This window comes from Siphateles boraxobius, unplaced genomic scaffold, assembly GCF_051911475.1.
Source record: "Siphateles boraxobius isolate OS27281-9 unplaced genomic scaffold, OSU_SipBor_1 6, whole genome shotgun sequence".
NCBI classification, from domain to species: Eukaryota; Metazoa; Chordata; class Actinopteri; order Cypriniformes; family Leuciscidae; genus Siphateles; species Siphateles boraxobius.
Window position 1 is genome coordinate 33,503,049 of NW_027509186.1, and position 24,736 is coordinate 33,527,784.

The 24,736-nt window shown below is 40.9% G+C and overlaps 1 protein-coding gene across 4 annotated transcripts in view; it reads right to left on the bottom strand.

Annotated features, from left to right (window-relative positions):
- Positions 1-24,736, bottom strand: part of npas1 (neuronal PAS domain protein 1) — an 83,325-nt gene that overhangs the window by 34,509 nt on the left and 24,080 nt on the right. Inside the window, exons 2-5 of one of the 4 annotated variants that reach the window (XM_077207014.1) lie at positions 23,090-23,197; positions 14,669-15,217; positions 5,935-6,110; positions 1,882-2,120 (exon numbers count right to left, since the gene is read on the bottom strand). In XM_077207014.1, the coding sequence (XP_077063129.1) occupies positions 1,882-2,120; positions 5,935-6,029 (334 nt within the window). In that variant the 5' untranslated portion in view covers positions 6,030-6,110; positions 14,669-15,217; positions 23,090-23,197. Of the gene's footprint in view, positions 1-1,881; positions 2,121-5,934; positions 6,111-14,668; positions 16,185-23,056; positions 23,198-24,736 lie in introns of those variants that run through there. The other 3 variants (XM_077207013.1, XM_077207011.1, XM_077207012.1) reach the window with 3 other exon arrangements.

A 24,736-nucleotide genomic window follows, 5' to 3' on the forward strand; every position in this document is an offset into this window, starting at 1 on the left:
AATTCATCTGTTATCAGATAACCCTGCTATTAATATATAATGTGTAATATACATTAAAAAATCTAAATCTCCCTTAAATAGTGTAATTAACAACATTTTGGTGGTAGTTTACTTCATTTTTAAAAGATAGACTGTTAAACGCTCCTAGTAAGTCACAGTAGACAGCAGACAGCAAAGCTTCTCACTAGGCTTTGAAACTGAAATAGAGACCGACAGACAAAAACAGCAAGCAGAAAGAGAGACATTCGCCCAGGTATTTTAACAGGACCGAATCGCTTTGATGCGGCAGGTATAATGAGGCTCGCAGGCGGGCTACAAAAGGACCATCTCTCAGAAACAGACTTCCTTGGTCTGGCCACTTGTTAACAAGCTTCAGCTCTGGCTCTGGCTCTTTTGTTCATCCCCGCCGGCTTCCACACAGGCAGCGGCTAATTGGCTGTTAGATCTATTGTTCACTTCACAATTGAGATGAACCTATCAGAGGACGTAATGAATGACTGAGCGTATTTGAGAAGCCAAATGACCCTGCTCTCAAATAAAACTCAAATGACAGAGCGAGCCTCCCTCAGAAAAGAGACGTGAGAAAGGAATATGTATTCCGATGACGCCTTTGACAGTGGATTTTGCTCCTGCAATCCGTATACGGTCTGTATGCTGCAATAAGTTGGCAGTGAACTAGCAAACGCATTATTTCAGATGAGCCGTGTTTAACTCCGCATGACTGCGAGTGATTACTCTTGTGGCGCAATCTCAATTACTTTTCTGTGTGTGTGTCGTTCTGTGTGTGCATGTGTAAGCGCTCTCTCTGCTTCTCCGGCAATTTTCGACGTGAGTGTCCCAAGCGGCGTACACGGGCGACCTATAAGACAATAATAGCCTATTCCATTTAAATTCATAATTTAAATTAATAACACATTTGTATTCATCGACAGGCTGCCACCGTAATGTTCGAATTGAGTTTTGTTGTGGTTCACTCAAAGTCATCTCCTCTGTTAATAGCACATCAAATACAAATCGCCGTCAGGGTTGATGCCGTCGATGAAAGTCTCATATAAATCCGGCCTCAAAATATGTGAGATGTAGTGAGGATCTCACAATTTCTCATCGCTTATCTTTTTTGTGTAGCTGGGGTGTCTTGAGACAATCAGTCCTGCGGTTTCAAATATTATAAAAAGGAAAACACCTGTTTACCAAGCAAAACAAAAGTATTTTTATGTGAAATGTAGGCCTAATTTAAAAAAAATAATGTGTCATACAAGTTTAACAAGCACAAACAAACAACTTTTCCTAAACTAGTTGCCAATACTGATGATAAAAATATATAATTATTAAATATATGAATTACAAAAAATATTAATTAGAAATAATAAATAATTTTAAAATAACTTGCATGATTAAAATTATAAATTGACGAGATTATGTTTCACATAAATTAAAGAAAAATATTTGTGGTCATTATTTTCAATATCGCTTCATAAACAGGTGTTTTATAATTAAAAATGTTACATTTTTTGTTTATGAAGCAATATTGAAAAATTGCCAATATTGCAACATTTGGTGTAATTTATGTGAAATATAAGTTAGCATAATACTTTTTATCATACAAGTTTAACTACAAAAAAACAATACTGCCAATACTGAGATTAATTTGGGCTAAATGTATAACCATGTTACTGTTTTTTCTTTATATATTATCATATTAATGATTTTTAAAATGATTAATTATTAAAAAAGTTGTCAAATATATTTCAACCTATATATGTCCCAAATTCTGGTAAAAGGATTGAAAAACCCGAACCTGTTCGTCCATACTAATTTCTTTGGCATATTAAGTATCCAGTCTAAACATTCCCATTCTCTAGGTGTAATGATCACGCTTACCCTTGTTGCAGCTGTTCTCTCCCTCCATTAGAGGGCTCCAGGGTGGGTCTCCCTGGCTGGCAAAGTGTCTCATGTGCAGGTAACTGATGGTGAGGCGGATGATGGAGGCCTTGTCCAGCTGGCTGGTAATCGCCCCGGGGAGGGGAAGCATCTTCGCCAGCTCGAAGAACTCAAAGTTCTCTTTACCCCGCCGAGAACGAGCTGCATTGCGAGACTTCTCCTTCCTCAAATTCTGCAAGCTAGTGAAAAATAAGACAGGACAGAGAGGAAGAGAAGGAGAAAGAAGACAGTGAATACGCAATGATAATGTAAAGGGTGGTGAAGGCAAGTTAGTGTTGTTCGACTACAGTATCCATTGATGTTTTATTGCGCATAACATCAAGGGTGCGACGTTAACCAGAAATAAGAAACTCAGATTTTATAAATGCAATATATAGTGATAAATATTTTTTCACAATGTTAGATTAGTTTTTAGGAAGACTATCTAAAGCCTTGAAAGCTATTAGTCATCAGTTGAAGGCGCCTCAACCTCTGTGATGTGTGGCAGCAGAGCAAGATATCTCAGGAGAATTATCAAGCAGACACAGAGCCAGTGTAATACCATAACATTCTCAAGTTCATTAAAGAAGAGAGGGTCATATTTATAGACAAGATCAAGCAAAATCCTTCACAAGGTCCAGTCCATCCAATCAGAGTACTCAAAGTACTCATATATGGCATATTAGAAACATAATAATAAGTAAGAGAGTTTTGATATTCAAATGTTTTTGGAGTGTATAAGTGTGTCCAAGGCCTCGTCCTTGTTATGTCTAGAAACGTCCATGGTGTGCACATACTGTAACATAATGGAAAGAAGGTAGCCTACACAAGGGCAGTCTTACACAAGAATAGACAAAAGTGGAGACTAAGAAAGAAGAAAATATTAACATACAATAATAACAATAATGTATATTGATGTAAAATATAATTTCAACAAAGATTTAGTATCTACAATCCTCACCAAAAGACAACGGTTGATTGGATGAAGGCGGATCTGAATGCGAGCTTGCGTTCGAGTGTAAGAAAGGGGTGGAGTTTAAGAGGACTAAATGATTGGAGAAGTCCAGCATATGTCACCAATAAGAAGTCTGTTGTTTTACTGGTTACAACATCTTTTTGATTACTAACATGCATTTAGAAAATAGATTTGCATTTCACGCCAACTTAATTAAGGTCGTGTTATGTCATTTCCAGCAGAAACCTCACTCGAGATCGACGATAAGCAACAAGGTGTCACTCTGGATCTTTTCTGATTCCATCAGCTGCACTCCACACTTTTTCTAAGCGCCTCAGAGTGTGATGACTGACCTATGATCTGGTTCACTGTAGCCGGTAGGAGGCCTGATCTTACATCAGAAGTCATGCACCAGCGTCCAGCCCAAATCCAATCGCTGCGTCTCTTTCCCAGGCTCCCTCCTGGGTGGTGAGCCCCAGTCTTGATTGAGGGATCAATGGAGGGAGGGGCTGTCGCGGAGGCAGGCCCAGGTAGCTGTCGCTCTGATTGGATATCGACTCGCTCTCAATGGGGCCTGAGTGGAGGAATTATGTTGTCACGGCGACTCTACAATTTGTGACTGCACTGACAGACTGAGCCGAACGCGCCTCGCTTGCTCTCTTTCTGTGTCTGTGACATTGATTCTCATTCATCCTGCAGATGCAGGGCAGCATCAGCACGGTAGCGAGGGATGGTGTGGAAAAATGTGTGTGTGTGTGAAGAGGGGGACCCACTGAATAAAAGGGAACTGCCAAAAAGCACACACAAAAGAGTCAGTTCCTCAAAATGATAAAGCACTCATTTATTTGTTTAGACAGGACTGTGTTGTGTTTTAAGGGAAGGAGTGTGTAAATCAGCAAATGTATTTGATTCAGCTTTTTAACAATAGTTAGTTTATGACCTATATGTGTGTGCGAGGGAACGGCAGAGGGTTTGAGAGTTGATAAAAACGAATAAAAATGATATCCAATGTAAAATTGAAATAATGGGGCTGCACGAAGAGCTTCGTGTGATTATCAAATCAAAGGCTGTGATTTAATTAAATAACTGTATAGTCTGATGCACTGCGTGTTTCAAAGCGAAGGACGGCATGCAAATAAACGTGACCTGGTTTATTCATCGTCTGAGAGCTTCCCGGCACAGTAAATGCAGCGAAGTCCATCTCTGCATGTGCATTTGGGAACACAACGTGCTCTAGGTTCACTTTATTTACATATTTGCATAATTTACAACATTTTTGTGGGCAGAAGTTTACAGCTATTCAGCAGTATTCTATCGAAAATAAGAGCTCAAGGATTGGAAAAGTTTAAAGCTTGAGTTTGAACTCCTGGAGCCTGAACCATGATGGTAGTTGAACAAACTCAGGGTTACAGGATTAGTTACTCGGGACACATATGTAAGAGCTCAATTTGAAGTCATTGGCCACTAGGTGGCGCTGTAACATAAAAAAAAACTTAAAAAGGGCTATGACCACCTGACCGTTAGCCCGATTGACTTGAAAATTGGTATGCAGTGTCTTGGTCCAAGGTGGCATGTATGTCTATGAGGACATTGTCGTTTCTCAAAAAACATGTCCGCCATCGACCAATGAAATTTGAGAACCTTTTAGACAAGGTTAACGAAGGCCGATCGGAACGAAACTCGATGGGCATGTTCGATTCATGGCCCTAGAGGTCTGTAAGAATTTTGAAAGAAATTGGCCACTAGTTGGCGCACCTATAATGTCAGTGGTTAAATGCTTGCTAAAAAAAAACTTAATATGTTTAATGCTTATGTGCTTAAATGCCTTAAATGCTTAAACCCCGCTAAATGCAGCTTTAATTATAATTACCATGATGGTAGTTTTGAGTTGACAAAAACTAACCAATCCAACCAGGCTTTGTTGGTACCATGATGCTGATCATCAACTTTCTCTGTCAACTCAGGCTTTGATCCTGAGTTCAGCTGTGACATCAGTAGCGAACAACCAATCACATGCTGAGAAAGAGTGAAACTGAAATTCATTTCTCGCAAGAGAAGCAGCGCGATTCACTACAGAATATCACGAGATTGAAAAATATAAAGAATTTAAACAAATTTACACAGAAAGAAGAAAATAAGTGTCTATGAAAGGACAACTAAAAGAAAAAGTCTTTCTATATCAGTGCAAGTAAAAGTTGTAAAGTTAGTTTATACATTTGATAAAGGTAGAGAAAATTTAACATTTAAGCTCACATGTAGTCATTTTATAGCTTTATCTATTGATTCTAAAGCGTATTTATATTACCTTTATATATTTATTCAATTAAACTGTGCGTAATAATAATTTAAAACTAAAATTGTACATGTGTAATCAATTAAGGGTACAATAATTCCATAAATAATCTGCAAAATTATTATACTAAATAAGCATTACTAAAAGCCGGACTATTTTGCTAAAAATCATTTGCTGTGTAGTGATCTTTAATTTGGAGTGGAAACAGGTGGAGTGACTTTATCGCATCAGACATGTGTCACTTTACTCACAGCTGATTGGTCCAAGTTCAGTTTGAAAGCCAAACCACTTTCATAGTGCCTAAAACCCAGGGTTGGCGCAAACTAAACTGAAACATATCGGGCTAGCTACCTAAACCGGCTTCATGGTATAAGCCCCAGGTCTTCAGAAAATCACTATACTGTATGTGTCACGTTAAATCAGTCAATCAGTGTTTTGGCCCTGTGAGATTTCTTGGTGTATAAACAGTATTGTTGCAAGTAAAAATTCTCCAAGCTAGAACATCTCATCGTTGTAGTAAGACGACCCTGGAGGGTTCAATCAATACAGAGCCATTGATTCTGTTTAGTTTTATATCCTCCACAGCTGAGCGGACATTAATAATTCTACTAAAATTTAGTTAATCTCATGCTAATGGATCCAAACCAAAGGCTTACATTGAGCCAAGGCAAAAGTAAAAGCTTGAAAGAAAAATTGATTTGTTAGCTGTGTGTTCAGGAAAATTCTTCATCAAGGTGTGTGAGTGTGAGTGTTTGTTTATCCTCACCAGGGTAAGGTGGGTGGTTTGGCGAGTAGGCCCTGTAAGAAATCCCACTCCACACTCACACACTTCCCCTCGCTGACGAACGGCATGGCCGCCATCACGCCCCCTATGGGCCGCCACCTCTAACTCAGGCTGTGATTGGCCGAGGCTATGTCAGTCCGAGACCACCAACAGAAGAGCTGAAAGACAAAAGAACAGTCAAATAAGTATTGAAATAAACTACAATGATGCTAACGAGATGACATGATTTGTTTCAGTGTGAAGATATGACAATACTAATGTGTTCTGACTGTTTTTTAGCACAGTAATCTGGGTGATTAATGTTTGAAAAAACTCAGTTTACTATTATTATAATAAATATATACATTAGAGTATAGGCCTATACTGCACTGACATTTAGTACATTACATAATTACGCAATATCTCATGCAAGAGTGTCAAGCTTCAGACGATTTTATTATTAATTAACTTACATTTTAAACACAATATTGTCAGTTACTCAAGACTGAAGACCTCTTCACACAGGCATGTGTGTTCTTAATGAAAATTTGGTCAGATTTATGCATGTGATTTGTCTTTACATACCAATGCGTAAAAAAAAAAGTGAAAACGTGCTGATTCCAAATGCAAATTTACTCTCTTTTTTCAAATTTACTCTGGCAGTAGGTGGTGCTTAATCAATATTCCCCGGTTTCTTCGGTAAACAAAGCTCTGCGGAACTTTCCGTTTCTGACCCCCAACTTGTCATGGAGAATAAAGGAAGTGTTTTCAAACAGCCACTGAGATTTGTGCATTTGCGATGGTTTATTTGGAACACCAAATATTTGAGTACAGTCACAAGAGAGCCATTTCTTTTATATATGCCTTATAGTTGCATTTTAGCAGCTTGTTGATAATATAATTGACATTTTTACAAAAATACAAGCAATCAAGTAGTTGAGATATGCTTTAGTACATACCGCTTAACGTCAGTGATCGGTACTCGGGTAAAGTTGGATATACAATGTTATTAATGTTCCAAAATACAGAGCAACAACAACTTTCTCTCTTTAAATCCAACGGCTTGTGGCCATACAGCAAAACCCTATTAACACACAAACACACACACACACACACACACAATTCCATGAGTTTCCAGGGCTGTTTGGCCGCAGTGCTTGTCCTGGCCCCATCTCTATGACATTTAAAGGGCCAGCTTGCCCTCCAGCAGCATGATGCTATACCCACAGGCGTGAGATGCCCGCTGGCCAGCTCTGAGTAAATCACAACACAGTCATACTGGCTACATGCCACAGCCCTACACTTACCCTCTGACCTGACCTGGCACGGTAAACAAACTCACACAACTAGCACAACATCAGCGGATTCATCATATGGGTCGATGACATGACACGAACTTGTATAAAGCCCCGTTAATTTCAGGTGATCCCATGACAGGCACTAGCAACATCATCATGACTCACAAAAGCTTAGTCATGAGCTGGCGAGACTGTATGAGATGTGCTTTAATGTGCTAATAGCCACCATACATCACTCTGACCATGTACTGTTGCCCATAGGAAAGAAAAATCACATGACATCTCTTCAATGTCTAAATTGTTTAAATGAGATATAATGGAGAGCAAATGGAGACTTTTGCAAGACTTTTTTGTCTCCCGCTTCCCAATCGATATGTCTCTTCTACACTGAAAAAATAGGTGTATACTGTAAAAAAATATTTTCAAAGTTTTTTCAGTATTTCTACTTTAGAATTCCAATGTGTTCCTTGCTTTTTGTAATTATTTGTGAAATTTACTAGTGAAAATTGTTTCAGATTGAACCCCACAATGAAAAACAATTGGTGAACAAACAATTATCACTAGTAATTACAAAGAAAGGGAAAGTAACATCAAATTAAACGTGAAATGTTTAAGTAAAAAGATTAAAATAGTATTTTCTTGAAAACATTTTCCAATGTTTTATTCACCACCTTTAAAAAATAATTTATTACAGTGTAGTGTTTCAGATAAGATCACAAAAAGGTCTGAAAATGTGTTCAGATTCGCAAGATACCAAACTCAGACTCAAGCATTTCTCTCCAATCTGACCCGAGCGTGTTCCACATTTATTTATTGTTCTTAAGAAACATTTTTGAGACAAAGTTGATACCTAAATGAAGCTGATAAATTGTATGTGATGCATCATTTGCTCAAAATTTGCCACATATAAGAGATCAGAAGCACACATGGACAAACAAAACACGTTTACAAGTGAAAGAGTGCAATTAGCATTAGCAACTGTACCACACACACATAGTGATTGATGGTCTTTAGCCTATCATGCTTCATCTAATCGCGTGCGGGATCTCGCTCAGCATCCTCACTATCTCCACACACATAATGGAGGTCCTGTCCACCGTAATTGTTCAATTAACTCCGTAACCTTGATGTGAGGTGTGCTGGTATTCATGCCCTTCGCAAACGTACAATGGCATCAGAGAAGGTCATGTTCTGCTCTGAAAGTCAACTATAAAGTAAAGAGCATCACATCTACTAGACTGAGAACGAGAGACTTATGCTGTTCATTGCCAAGATTGCTATTGTGCCTTGAAAGCTGGTCTAAAACAGTTTCCTATCGCAATTGTGAGAAAAAAGTCAGTATTGCGAGGTAAAAAGTCGCAATTATATATTAATTGTTTTATTCCGTGGCTTCCATTCAAACCTGTATGACTTACAAAAGAAGATATTTAAAAAAAAAAAATTGGATTGCGATTGTGATTTTGGATTGATTTAACTTTCTTTGAAGTTTCAGAAAATTTCTATTTTTGTTTCAGTTTTAGTCATTTTAATACTAAGTTTAAGAAACGCTTTATTCCGAATAGAAAAACAGAAATAGAAATGATTATTCAGCCAACACGTTTTTCATTTAACTAATATTTAATTTTATTTCAACTTTATATTTAGAAAATAGTTTTTAATTAACGATAACAATGTTTTGGTATAACATGAGGATGAGTCAAATTTAATTTTTTTACTGCTAATGTTCTTCCATGTACCAAAAATGACTTGGATCCTAACTGCATGTATGGCTTGTATGCGTTGGGATTTGGCTCAGGCCGGGGTGCGGGAGCAAACCAAGCCTGGGTGTGTGTTTGGCGGAGCCTGTGGCTGTTTGTTTTCAGAGGGGATCGTTAATTAGGGCCTCCAGCTGTCAGAGGTTCGTTAGTGCACTCCGCCCCTCCCTATGGAGCTGCCAAATGGGGAAAATGAGCACATTTAAGCCAATCTGCACGGAGACAATACACCACGTCTATTACCAACTCTCTTTCATGCACACACAAACTCCCTCTCTTTTCTCTCGCACAACATTTATTGGTCCCACATTTCCAGGCCAGATATAACACTGCCATTCCGTTTTAAATGTCACATGCAGTGGTATGAGGATGCGTGAAGGACCTCTGGAACGTTCTGGATTATTCATTTTTTGTAATGCAGGGTGACTCTGGTGACTTTGACCTTTGAATGCCTTTAACAGAAGAAGAAAACAATTCCTGTATGTGGCCATCGGGCACTTTCTCTCTCACTTTCCTGGCATCCGTTTCCTTTCCCCCTTTTTCTCTTAATAAATCTAAACAGCAAACAGCTGTGGTGGGCCGGTCACGTCACACAGATTTCCAGACTTTAATCGGACACTGAGGGATTGACAATTGACGTTACAATTTCAAAGTACCAGCACTAACCCAAAACTGACAGTTCAGTCATTACTTACCTTACGTCATTCCAAATGAATTACTTTCTACAGAACACAAAAGGAAAAACTTATGAATAATGGACTGGTCGTTCTTTTCCATGCAGTTAAGATGAATGGTGACTGAAGCTTTCATGCTTCAAAAAAGCACAATAAATTGCTAAAAAATATTTGATAATAATTCAGACAACTTGTGCCTCAAGTCAAAAAAGTATTCTCAAGCCATATGACAGCTTTCATGTGAAAATCATTTGTCGAACAGCACTTTTTTCTCTGATTTATTGTAAATGCATGGAAAACAATTCACAAAATGTTTCCGTTTCTGTTTCTCAGTAGAACGAAAGTGATACGGCTTGTAACTATCTGAAGGTGATGAGAAAATTTTCATTATTTAAAGTACATTTCAGTAATTTTTACTTTAGTTATGTAGTCGTTTAAAGTTGCAATTATTGACTCGAAATTACGTTTACAATATGTTGATTTCCATTTTGTGCACCAATAGCTTTACTTACCATTCCTGGTCAAAAACGTCTGACATACGCAGTAGCTGGTGAACAGCCGTTTCATAGCAAAGCTGGGTTTTTTCATATTTTTTCATATCACAACATATTTTTTCATCCAGAGACTAAAGTAACCATATTATAGTGTTGTTTTTAAACTTAGAATATTCATTTTCAATTGTTTTTTAATATTTTTGTTTGCTCATATGCTGTCTCCCTGTCCTTTGAGTGCATCTAGGATGCATTTTATTCTACAAAAGCTATATGAAAAGAGAATTGATACCTTCTGTATTTCATTTACTTAATGTTGACTGCACCATGTTACCCAAACATCCAATTTCACTTTAAATAGTTCAATGCGTTGGTTTTCAATGCAATTCTGAGGTCCAGTTTGTTCTCTAGTAAAAACGGTTTATTTTCCGGTGAACTTGGCCTTAATTGATGGCAAATTTGCAACAATCTTCACCAGACGTTTGCCATAACACTTTATTTCTGGAAGGGTTTCAAAAGTTGAAAAGACAACTTCAGCCATGTGTTACTAAAATACATCAGAGAACAAAAGTCGACTTTAAAAGATTATCCTGGAGTCAAGCATTAAAGAAAATGTCCATAATTTTACCTCCTCCCTGTCTTTGATGCACCTATAAAGAGCATTTCAAATGACCGTTTAATAGGGATAACTGCAGAAATCATGTTGTAGCATGTAACATGCAATTATATTTGCTTTTAGAATTATTAATCCAACATCTTTGAAGTGCTGTCTATACTGCAACATCTATACTGCATGTAGTTTTCCATCAATATATGGAGCTGTTTCAGCAGAATACTAATTTCTCTTCACATCTCTCTGCATTTGAAGTCCAGCATTAGGAAGTCAGATGTTGTCTCATTTTCTTCGAACGCTGATAAATCAGCTCTGGTCAACAGCATTTCTCTCTCCCTATCTCATTTAACTGGACCTCTCTTGCTCTGCACTCTTGTGGTTTGCCACTGACCTTGGCGGCTTCCCATCACTCCTAGTCCAAGGTTCTTCTCAAATCCTCAGAGCTGGAGGCTGCATCTTCATCTTCACCTGGCCCATTAATTATCAAATGAAATCAATACCCCATTTGATTAGATCAAACTGACCCTACCCGCCTCTGACCCGCAACGGTAAAACGGAAAGCATAAAGGATACTGGAATGGCCCCTGAGATCTTGCATCTCGCATGAAGAGAAATGTTACGTTTCGTTTTCAAATGCCATTTTAAATGGAAAAATAGTGACTATAAGGATTAAAAGATTTGAGAGCAAAGCATCAATAATTGTTTTGCTTTTCTCAAGGACCAAATAAGCAATCCTTTAACAGTGACAAAAGACTCCAGTAATCGTCACGTGTCTCTTCCAGAGTTTCTACACAATAACTGTGTCTCAATTCAGATATGCCAGCACAGAAAAAAAATGCATTTCAGAATAGTAAACACTTGTATTGTAGTTAACTGAATCCTGCTAAAAGAAATACACAATGTATATCTGAAACGCACAGTATTTGCCCCTCAGGCAGGGAACAGATTCTGAAAACACACAGGGTCAAATAGCCACAGAGAGAAGTCTAGAGTCTATATGCAGACACATCACATCAGAGCATTATAAACGTCCCATTTCACTGGCAAAGTACAACACCATTTGCACACTAGTAAGAATTAGAGGATTTTGCACTATGAAGAATAAATTTAATGATATGTATATGTAAAATGTATATAGTCTATGCATGTTTCTTGTTTTTTTCGACACGGAAAACTGCAGGATAGAGTGTGAATCGCATAAAACCTTTCATGAACATGTCTGGGTCATATTTCATCCTAAAATTTAAAGAAAAATATAAGAAATGATTTTCTCTTTATTATAAGATACAATTATTGAATTGATGCAATATTTTAACTGCAATTAATCATATTTCCCCAAGGTTACTGTAATGCAAATATAATAAAAATATATATATATATAATTGTGTATATATGATTTTTGTTGTACTTAATTATTATTAATTATTAATTATTAATTATGTAATTATTGCTGATGTAAATTAATGTAAAAACACTTTTTATACCATTTTAAATGTGTGGGGAAAATAATCTTAATCACATTTTCCCCCAAACTCTTGGTACTTTGATGTAGAAAATTACTGTAATGTAATATATATATATATATATATTTTTTTTTTTATTTTTTTTTATTTTTTTTTAAACCATATAATATTTTATAATATTTATTCCTATTTATTTTGAGATGAAAAAATGGCCTAAAAGTGTTTCCATGAGAGTCATCTATCTAGTTTCAAATATATACCGACAATACATGACTGTCGTTAGGCAATCTCTGACACTTGTGTGATGCTTGTGACCAGATTATGGATGATAATAGAAAATTAAGGATGCAAAAGGTCAAAATCAGTGAATAAGATCATATCTCCCTGACTGCAGAAGACTGAAGGGTCTGTATATCGACAGAGGCTCTTGTTTGTTTGTTTGTTTATGTGTGTGTGTGTGTGTGTGTGTGTGTGTGTGTGTGTGTGTGTGTGTGTGTGTGTGTGTGTGTGTGTGTGTGTGTGTGTGTGTGTGTGTGTGTGTGTGTGTGTGTGTGTGTCTAAGGCCATATTGATGTGTGTGTGTCTGTATGTTGAGTATATAAATATCCGAGCGCGTCCCTGCAGAGCTGGGTGTGAGTGGCAGGAAGTGGTTATGTAAGGAGTCACAACGGGCTACAGTGGACAGCCTGACCACAGATCAGGTCAACCAAGTGTGACACCAACAGCTTCTCACTGACACCTTCCTGACACTGTCTGTCACCAGGCCTGTCTGTCCCGCTCTGAGAGTGTGTGTGTTTGTGTGTGACTGCTTTTATGGTCCTATAGCTCTCTTGTACATACCTGCATAACTTCTATCAATTCTCAATTCACCCTCATTTCCAAGATGCCCCTAATGTCTTACGCATATGCGGATATAGCCTTTGGATGTGCATGCTTTACTAACAGGGCGGCTTGCTTTCAATAAAACCGCCATTGAAATGTACTAACACTGTGACGTAACATTTTCTTTAGAAAACACTGTCTAGCCAGAGTCAAAACTACAACAAATTTATCCTCGTCTGGATAAGCAAATTTTTTTTAAAAATGGTAACCAAATTGCGATGTGTAGTAACATCTAAATAAACTACTTTTATTTAAGTGAAAAATATAAAATGGCTGAATCACTCTGACTATTACATTGCACCAATGAAAGTATTTTTTAACAGGCAGGTCAGGTAGACCTAAAGCTGCTTAAAGCTTCAACAACTGCTCATTTTCACTTGTGTTCAAAAAAATACATTTAACGAGCAACAGGTAGATTTCCAGACTAATATGAAGCTATTGATTGAACCACTCAACCAAACCAAAACGATGAGAAGAAAACAGCAAACAAACTTCCACCACCTCTTAAAACTAAAGTCCCAGGAAACTTTTTCACTCACTTTTTGTTTTTCTTCCTGGTTAGGCTGCCATAGTAAGTGTGAAAGTGTCAAAATAATTCCTGTCCTATAATTCCGATTGTCCAGCATAGCCATGCGACAAACTCACAGTATGAACTTTCTGTTCATGAAGGAATCTAGCTGAAAAACAATTTATGTTACACTTAAGTAAGTACACGATAACTACTGAGTAATAATAAGTGAAATTATTCTGTGGACCTAATTGAAAATACACTTTGTCATTATTATTACTGTAATATTTCTTTATATCCACATGCAATGTGTAACATTAACATTGTAATGTTGCCAATATGAAGAGAATCCCAAAAAAATGTATAGGATGTGCAACAAATTAGGAATCGTATTGTGACAAAATGCTATCATCGTTATTAAAATGATCATTATAATACCTTTGTTGTTACAATATTAATTATACATTTTTTTTAAAAGTCTTTTTTTTTTCTTAGCACTATCATTTAAAAAACAAGCAGAACTGAAATAAAACACATTACAATAGCAATTTCGTTTCTTTAATAATCCCCATGCTAAGACCAAACTGACTGATGAAGGAAAAGGTTAATATTTACCCACCCCTTTCATTTCTAATACAAATCCAGTCATTTAGAAGAAGCTGTTAAATCCAAAGACATCAGATAACAGAAGACAAGCGCCTCGCGCTGCCATTAACTACCTTCCACAGAACACGCCGTCAATGCAAAGCGCACTAATCTTGTAAAATCCACTAATTAAGTGAGAGATGATGTTTGAGAAGGAGCCAAGGTGATCCGCACAATTAACCCCAGCGTTCCCCCCCTCCGCTCCCCATACCTCCATCATTAAGGGGAAAAGACGAGCGTACTTATGAGCAAAGTGTCTTTCCCAAAAAGTTTCCCAGGAAGCCAAGCCTCCCGGCACGAAGCCATCAACAAGTTTGAGGAGAAAGGAGAAACCCACCGCTCGGATCTTAAAACTGTCAGACGTGTGACAGTCTGACATGTGTGTGTCAAGAGCAGTTGCGTGACTCACCTGATGTGCATGTCCACCTCTGAACAGCTGTTTCGAGGGCAGATGTATCCCTCCTCCTCCTCCTCTTCTTCTTCAGTTGTCTCGGACCCGTCCGAACCGTGACCCTCCCCTCCGCTCAGTCCACGTTCCAGGACCCCTCGCTCTCCCACACACACATACAAACACTCACACGGGGGGGTGACAAGGGGGTCAGACGGGGCCAAGAACAATCCCAGCTGCTGGCACAAAAGAGCAGGCGAACACACAGCGGTCTGCTGCCGCAAGAGCGTGTGTGTATGTGTGTGTGTGTGTGTGTGTGTTTGTGGGAGCACGGTGGCAGCGACCGTGCTCTCGCTCTCTCTCCTCCCTCACTTTCCGACCGGGATCGTCTCAGATATGACTGGAGTTAGAGGATGCGAGTCTGTTTCCTTCTCTGGCGTGCTCCCCGCTTTGGCTCTCTCTCTTTCCGCGTTGAGCTTCTTTTCTTTTCATTTCCTCTTGGGAAAGCTGCACGCACCGGCCGTCTCTTCACTCGCTCCCCCTCTATCTTGCTCTCTCTCTCCTCAATCGCTGGTAAATATAAAAGAAATGCTTGTACGGCCCCTACCTCTCTCTCTCTTTCACTCTCTCTCTCTCTCTCTCTCTCGTTCCTTTCTCGTTTACACTCCCTCCTCCCCACTGCCCTCACTTTTCTTTCTCACTGTCAAAGCTGCCTTTCAAATGCTGATTAGCACACAGAGTAAAAAAGAGAGAGGGAGAGTGGAGTTATGGCTAGTGTTCGGCTGAGATTCCGTCACATTCGACTTGAACACCACTTCTCTCAGACAAACACACACTTGAGTTTCCGTTCTCAAGGTAACTGCTCTACCGATATCATCTCTCCCCAACGGGCTCTCGCACTAGCAAACACTAAGCGAATAAACCTGCTCGGACTGTTTCGCGCACCCGCGCCCCTCTCCCACCCCTTCCCGGTTCGTTCTTCTTGCCCTCAAACACTACTCAGAATATTGATACATCACCCCCTCCTCCTTCTTTCCTCCGTTTCTCTCTCTCCATCACTCACTTTCTCTGCTGAATACTGATAGGCTGTCTCGTCCGTGGTCTGGGTTTCAAATTCTCATTCTCTCTCGCTTTCCTCCGTGCGCTTGCACAAAAGCTCTGCGTAATATAAAGGCAAAAACGGCAGAAGTTAATGCACTGAGCACAACATAAATTCACTTAAGCACCATTTCAGATTATGTCAAGCCAGAAATTGGCGTAAGTGCTCCGGAAGGAGGGGAAAAGAATGTGTGCGGCTGTAAACGCAGAAACTGATGCGGAGGCGACGGGATAATAAGAAAACAAAGAAGTGCGTGATAAATGAGGAAGAGAACTCTTACTTTTGCTATTGTCAGTGAGAAAGACAGTGAGCGAGGGAGAGAAATAAAGGACAGCGGGACAGCCCAGACCATTGAAGATTGGAGAAGTTTAAACAGCTGACTGAAAAGTTGTCAAACACACATCCAGTCACACAAACACACACATTTAGCCAGATATCTGAATGTGTCACGGTAGATGTATTCGCTGGTTCCTTCTAGTCTTGTGTTTATGTTGTTGTATGAGTGCACGTGTGCAAGGGGCGTGTCTGTATGTCATTACCTGATCCACTCCAGCTGTTCATCATTACAATCACCAGCTGCAGTTCATCTCACCACGCTTCTTAAACTCACCGCTGTTCTCTCACCTTTGTCAGATCGTTGTTTGATGTTCCCCTGTCTTCTGGTTCGTGTTCCTGCCTGGTGTTTCCTGTTCGTCGTCTTCCGTGTGGATTTGGATCGTCTCACCGTTTGTCTGCACGTCACCGGTATTGACCATCGAAGTCCCTGCGTCACCTATCTCCACCTGGCTCACTGCACCCTGGACTTGTGTGTTTTGTGCTAAATAAATATTGTATTATACTCGCGATTGCTTCCTGTGTTTCTGCCTAACATGACAGAACGATCTGACCATGGTATGGAAGCAGCGAGCGCCTCGTCATCCTCACTCGAAGAGTTCATCCATCACAGCATCCGTAGAATGGACTCGCAAGAGAAGGAGATTGGAGATACGGGCCGTGCAGTTCAAGCCCTGGTGACGCAGGTGTCCGAGCTCACCCAGCAGATCCAGCGCCTACGACCTCCCACTGCGCCACCCACACCGGCCGTTCCTCCCGCATCATCAGGAAGCCCCTCCCAGTCAGAACCCCGGCTACCCACCCCAGAGGCATACTCAGGTGAACCGTCATTTTGTAGAGCCTTTTTGACTCGATGTTCTATGCACTTTGCCCTGCAACCTCATACTTTTCAGACCGAGCAAGCCAAAGTGGCGTTTGTGCTCACGCTATTGACTGGGAGAGCGGCACTCTGGGGAACGGCGGTGTGGGAAAACCAAAATCCATGCTGTGCCTCGTTCCAGACCCTCGCCGCCGAGATGAGACTGGTTTTTGACCGTGCGGTCACTGGAAGAGAGGCGGCCAGAACATTGGTCGAGCTACGGCAGGGAAGAAGATCAGTGTCCGAGTTTTCCATCGAGTTCCGGACCTTGGCGGCAGAGTGTGGATGGAACGAGGAGGCGCAGTGGGACATGTTCCTGCATGGGCTGGCTGACCACGTCCAGAAGGAGATCTACGCCCTGGATCTTCCCACTACCCTCAACGGACTCATTGATCTGGCCCTGCGGGTGGACGCTCGGCTGTCCAGAGTCGAGCGTCGAGCCACGCCCACCCGCACACTTGAGGCAGCCAACGGGCTACGATCCAGCGGCAGGGACGTGGTCAGCCCCGTCTACGATCACGAGCCCATGCAGGTGGGTCGAGCTCGGCTTTCCCGGGAGGAGAGGGAGAGGCGGAGGTCCCAGGGCCTTTGCCTGTACTGCGGAGGAGCCGGACACTACGCCTACAACTGTCCGGTAAAAGGCCCAGCCCGATAGTAAACATGAGGCTACTATCGGGTGGGATCTCCGCCAGGAAGACCTCATCCACGACAAGATCTACCTCCACCCTCCTCTCGGTAAGACTAAGATGGTCAGTCCACCAGCACGATTGTCAAGCACTGTTGGATTCGGGGGCCGAAGGTAATTTCATGGACCATAATTTTGCACGCAGATTTCAGATTCCCATCAAACCCCTCCCACAGCAGATTGCAGTTCATGCACTCAACGGACAAGAACTTCCCACCATCTCATTATCCACTGAAGAAATCACTCTCATCACCTCTGGCAATCACTCGGAAACTATTTCATTTTTTATTCTGGATTCACCCCTGGCACCCGTTGTTCTAGGACACCCATGGCTCATTCAACACAACCCCCGAGTGGACTGGATACATAGATCTGTGCTGGAGTGGAGTCAGGAATGTCATAGGTCTTGTCTCGTCTCTGCTTGTTCGTCTGTACCTGTTTCTGTGTTTCAGGAGGAAGCAGGGGATTTGTCTAACGTGCCCGCGGAGTATCTGGACCTGAAGGAAGTGTTCAGTAAGTCTCGTGCTGCTTCTCTCCCTCCGCATCGTCCCTACGACTGTGCAATAGATTTACTCCCAGGTAAGTCTCCGCCTAAGGGCAAGTTATATTCGCTTTCGATTCCTGAAAGAGAGGCTATGGAGAAATATATTTCTGATTCTCTAGCAACCAAGTTCATTCGCCCTTCCTCTTCTCCAGCGGGGGCGGGGTTTTTTTTTGTGGGGAAAAAGGATGGTTCTCTGCGACCTTGCATTGATTACCGAGGGCTGAATAACATCACGGTAAAGAATACTTATCCTTTGCCGTTGATGTCTTCAGCCTTCGAGAGGTTGCAGGGAGCATCCATCTTCACCAAATTGGACTTACGTAACGCTTATCATTTGGTCCGCATCAGGGAGGGTGATGAGTGGAAGACTGCGTTTAACACCCCTAGGGGGCACTTTGAATATTTGGTCATGCCGTTTGGGCTGTCCAACTCCCCAGCAGTTTTCCAGGCACTGGTCAATGACGTGTTGCGAGATATGATCGATCAATTCATATATGTCTACCTGGATGACATATTGATTTTTTCTGCATCTCTCCAGGAGCATGTGCAGCACGTCCGACGAGTGCTTCAGAGGTTGCTAGAGAATGGGCTTTTTGTCAAGGCGGAGAAATGCGATTTTCATGCACAGTCTGTTCCTTTTTTAGGATACATCGTGTCGTCTGAGGGGATGCGGATGGACCCTGAGAAGATTAAGGCTGTGGTGGATTGGCCAAGTCCAGATTCCCGCAAGGCCCTGCAGAGGTTTCTGGGGTTCGCCAATTTCTACCGGCGATTCATTCGCAACTTCAGCCAGCTGGTCGCGCCTCTGACTGCCTTGACCTCCCCCAGAACTGCGTTCAGGTGGTCCGACACAGCCGAGACTGTGTTCAAGAAACTCAAAGGCCGCTTTGTTTCAGCCCCCATTCTAATTACCCCTGATTCATCACGTCAGTTCGTGGTGGAGGTCGACGCATCAGAGGTGGGAGTAGGGGCGGTGTTATCTCAGCGTTCACCTGTAGACGACAAGATGCATCCTTGCGCGTTTTTGTCCCATCGTTTATCTCCAGCCGAACGTAATTACGACATTGGTAATAGAGAGTTGTTGGCAGTCAAGTTGGCGTTGGAGGAGTGGCGACACTGGTTAGAAGGGTCGGGGGTACCTTTTATCGTCTGGACTGATCATAAGAACCTCGAATATATCAGAACTGCTAAAAGATTGAACTCCAGGCAGGCTCGGTGGGCACTTTTTTTCGGTCGTTTTGATTTTTCTCTCCAATATCGTCCGGGTTCTAAGAACATCAAACCCGACTCACTTTCTCGTATATTTGATTTTTCCGGTCGCCCGTCCACTCCCGAGTGTATTTTACCCGAAACCGTATTTGTTTCAACACTCACATGGGAGGTCGAAGCGAAGGTCAAAGAGGCCTTGGAAGGGGTAACGCCTCCGCCCGGGTGTCCACCGAACCGATTATTTGTGCCGGAGGGCTTACGGTCTGACGTTATCCAGTGGGGTCACAGCTCCAACGTAGCTTGTCATCCAGGAATTAATCGCACTGGATTTCTAGTCAAGCAACGATTCTGGTGGCCACTTATGGCTCGTGACATTCGCGATTTTGTTTTGGCTTGCTCTGTTTGTGCCACGGGTAAGTCTTCCAATCGACCTCCAGATGGGCTACTTCAACCGCTGCCGGTGCCTTCGAGACCTTGGTCCCATATCGCTCTAGATTTTATTACCGCCCTCCCACCCTCCCAGGGTAACACAGTAGTTTTAACTGTGGTGGACCGATTCTCGAAGGCAGCACATTTCATTCCCTTACCCAAATTACCTTCAGCTAAGGAGACAGCGGCTACGGTCGTAGATCATGTCTTTCGGTTACATGGCCTCCCGATAGACGTGGTCTCCGACCGGGGACCCCAGTTCGTGTCCAAATTTTGGCGAGAATTTTGTAGATTACTGGGGGCGACGGTTAGTCTGTCATCTGGGTTTCATCCCCAGAGCAATGGTCAAACAGAGAGAGCCAACCAAGATTTGGAGAGAATGTTGCGATGTTTGGTTTCCAGAAATCCTTCGTCTTGGAGTCAACAACTGTCTATGGTGGAGTACGCACACAACACGTTGCCAGTGTCAGCGACGGGCCTATCTCCGTTTGAGTGTAGTGTAGGTTACCAGCCACCAATTTTTCCCAGTCTGGAATCCGAGGTTGCGGTTCCCTCCGCTCACGCCTTTGTCCAGAGGTGTCACCGCACCTGGACTAGAGCCCGGGAGACTCTACTCCAGGTGGGGGCGCGCACCAAGGCCAAGGCCGATCGCCACCGGTCAAAGCCTCCCGTATACGTCGTTGGTCAAAAAGTGTGGCTCTCAACTAAGAACATTCCTCTTCGCACCGTTTCTAATAAACTTGCTCCCAAATTTATTGGCCCGTTTCCTGTCACCAAGATTATTAGTCCGGTGGCAGTCCGCCTCAAACTACCTCCTGCGTACAGGAGGGTTCATTCCGTGTTCCATGTATCTAAAATCAAGCCCGTTTTTCATTCTCACATTAATCCGCCTGTCCCGGTTCCTCCCCCACCGCGGCTCGTAGATGGGGAGACCACATATTCGGTCAACCGTATTCTGGACTCTAGGCGGAGGGGACGCGGATTTCAGTACTTGGTGGACTGGGAAGGTTACGGTCCGGAGGAGAGAAGTTGGGTTCCTGCTAGGGACATCCTGGATCACTCCCTTATCGATGATTACAATCGGCAGGTAAGGGAGTCTGAGAACGCCAGGAGGCGTTCTTAGGAGGAGGGGTACTGTCACGGTAGATGTATTCGCTGGTTCCTTCTAGTCTTGTGTTTATGTTGTTGTATGAGTGCACGTGTGCAAGGGGCGTGTCTGTATGTCATTACCTGATCCACTCCAGCTGTTCATCATTACAATCACCAGCTGCAGTTCATCTCACCACGCTTCTTAAACTCACCGCTGTTCTCTCACCTTTGTCAGATCGTTGTTTGATGTTCCCCTGTCTTCTGGTTCGTGTTCCTGCCTGGTGTTTCCTGTTCGTCGTCTTCCGTGTGGATTTGGATCGTCTCACCGTTTGTCTGCACGTCACCGGTATTGACCATCGAAGTCCCTGCGTCACCTATCTCCACCTGGCTCACTGCACCCTGGACTTGTGTGTTTTGTGCTAAATAAATATTGTATTATACTCGCGATTGCTTCCTGTGTTTCTGCCTAACATGACAGAATGAGGACAGACCATAGACCAGTAATGCTCAAATGTTGGGTCAGAAGTCTGTTCTGTTGTGAAATCTTATGATAAAATAAAGTTCAAAAAGTTTTTTTTTTTACAGGGATGCCATAGAAGAACCTTGTTTTTTTTGGTCCCCCAAATAACTTTTCAGTGAACAGTTCTTAAAATAACCTTTTTTTTTCTTACTGTGAAGAACATTTTTAAAATGTAGGATTTTTTTCCCCCAAGAACCATGTGAAATGGAAAGGTTCCTTTAACATGGATGTTAAAGGTCCTTCATGGAACCACTGATGCCAATCAAAAAAACTTTTTTTAAGGATTGTGTGTCCTAAAAGCAGTACTAAATGCAAATAATAAAATGCTACTAGCCTAAGAAGCAAAATAAAAATAAAATTCGACCTGAATTTGATCACTCACCAACAGTTGGGAATCTGTTAGATCGTATGGGTAAATTTCATTAAAACATGTTTATGTTTCACCACAAAATCTAAATAAATAAGAAATTATTTTTTTACCCCAATCTCATGACTTCTGGAACATTTACTTTTGAGTTTTTTATAATTCTCATTGTTATCATTAGATAGTCGCTATTTTCGTACCCCATAAGTATTGTTCTTAAGAAATATGTTTAATTGTCATGAAAATAATATTAAATGTCAAAAAATAATCTTAATTTTTTTAGCTAAATATAATTTTATTTATAATTTTATAAATTCCCCCTGTCATCAATAATTTTATCCCTTAAAACTCATCTTTGATCATCAAAATTCAATCACACCAGCTCAGAATACCTGATCCACTCAGTCAACTTTACTGTAGTAAATACTGCCTGCAAAATAGCAAGTGGAAATATTGGTTTAATTCAGCCGTATACTGTATGTTTGAACCAAAAACTGATTCAGAAGAAGAGGAGGAAGAGTGAATTATACACTCTCGTCTACAAGTCGATGTATCAGAATGGAGATGCGTTTTATGTATCGCTCTCTAAAACGTCGGACACATAACGGTAATTGATATGATTAGCCTTTTAATTGACTATGTTATCAAACAGCTAATAATGTCTTACTAATTTTATACAAACCATGTTCCCGTTCACCATCGCGAGTCGAACAGTTTCCTTCTAAATATCAGAATCCTTAAAAACGCTTTGAACAACTTAGAACGTCGTTGGAGAAAGGCATATAGTTCATAATAATGTGGTAATATACATCATATACATAATTCACCCGCTATATTGTTAATGTATCATTTGCATGAGCGAAATTTTTTATATCAACATTTACCCGGATAACCTGGCTTCTCTTGAGACTCCCTTTTCAGCATAACATAGTTATTCTAAGCCTAATTTATTTTTGTGCAGTTTTAGAATAAAAAAATGAATAATGACCAACTTTAATTTTACTTAATTTTTCCCTTTGAGGACATCCCTAAAGTGAAATTTTGTGAAGAGTAGCTAAGGACATATACAAGAGACAACAAACCTCCAGTCCACAGACGTCATTATTATTAGAAAAACAAAAGGAGAGAATGAAAAAACGATATGAGCAGAAAACTGTAGCCAATAGTGTAAAAGAGAAAGTCTACAGTCCAGTGTCCTTGAAGCAAAGATTTGGACAGTGTTATAACGCAGAGAGCTTTATTGTCTGTATGATTTCACACACACCCACACATACTCACACACAGTGCAGTGTCCTCTCCTGATGTCCTCACCTGGACCATTTCAGTCCTGGCACAGGCCCAGTATTCACTCACTGTATTAGCATCGGCTTCTGCCATAGAACAACTGTGCGTCACCATTACTGATCCATGATAAATGACCTGGACAGGAAAAATTATATATATATACAGTATTATGTTAATTATAGAGAATATTATATATATACCATACTGTATGCATCAGGATCTGTGTCCATATATTTTATTAACAGTTCATATTAGTATTGTGTGTTTACCATGGTATCTATAGTTTCTGTAAGTTTACCCCAAAATACCACAAATTCTATATTTTTGGTGGATTGTGCCAACTTACTAACTAGTTTGGGACTGCTATTTAATAGCCTTATAGTGTTAGTGAAATTATTACTCTTTATGTGAATGTTAAGTAAAGTGGGACAGGTGTGGGTTAATCATTTTAGAGAAATACATTTGCTTGGTTCAAATGCATAAAAATTTGCGTTGCGGCTGAATGACCATGAGAAATATTGGGTCCCATGGCCAAACCAGTTGAGAATCACTGTCCAATTAGAATGACCAACAGGTTTACACAGTTTGCCTCAGTTCTCCCCTGAAAGACTGAGATGAAGAGATTAAGTTATGATGTTTTTTTCTGATGTGAAGCTGGTTTATATCTTGAACCTTAAATTCTCCTGTATCAGATCTTTTTTTTTTTTTCAAATGTGGGGCATCAGATGAACAAGCCTTTGAATTCTCTGACTCAAAGCCATGCGTTTACAGCTGGTGTGGGTACTAGCGATGAACTGATAAGGCATTAAATGCTTCAGGAGGGTAAGACGTCTAGGCATCAGCATGACAGATATCATCTTTATCCCCCCGCGAAATATAACAAACTGTTCCAGCCAATAACCCACAAGAAGGATTTGGGGGTGGGGTTAGTGCATGAGGAGGAGGGAGGGTCTAGCTAGCCTCCGTTTTGTTTGACAATACTTTAAACGCCGACAAGAATTGACGTCACCCGACATCGCTTAGAGTAGCTTTCATTTGGAAATGGATCGAGACCCCCTGAAAAGGTTTGGATGGCAGTGTTCACACTTTCAGTATTCAAGTGTACTGCACTAACAGATCAATGTCACCAGAGTTGGTTTTAATACAATCAAACTTGCCAAGTGTGAACACACCCAACGTGCGTTCAATATTCCTGCTACGGTCCCAAAAATACCATAATTTACTCACCCTCAAGCCCTCCTAGCTGTATATGACTATCGTCTTTCAGCCAAACACAATCGGAGCTATATTAAAATATATCCTGGCTTTTCCAAGCTTTATAATGGCAGTGAATAGTAACTCAGATTTTGAAGCTCAAAAAAAGCTAATCCATCCATCATAAAAGTAATCCATACTGCTCCAGGGGGTTACTAAAGGCCTTTTGAAGCGAATAAAAATATCCAGATTTATATAAACTATAATCATTGGCATGGCCAATGGTATTGATGAACAAGGATGCACAGAGGATAATGCAAAACAAAAAAGAGAATCACTTACTTGACAGAATAAATATCGTAGCTTTAATAATAATCAGTGTATATTTAATTCAGTTTTACAATTGATTCATTCATTTCTTACATGCAAATACAAATAATGTTAAATAGACATACTCTACCTGAAAATGTAAAGCACTGT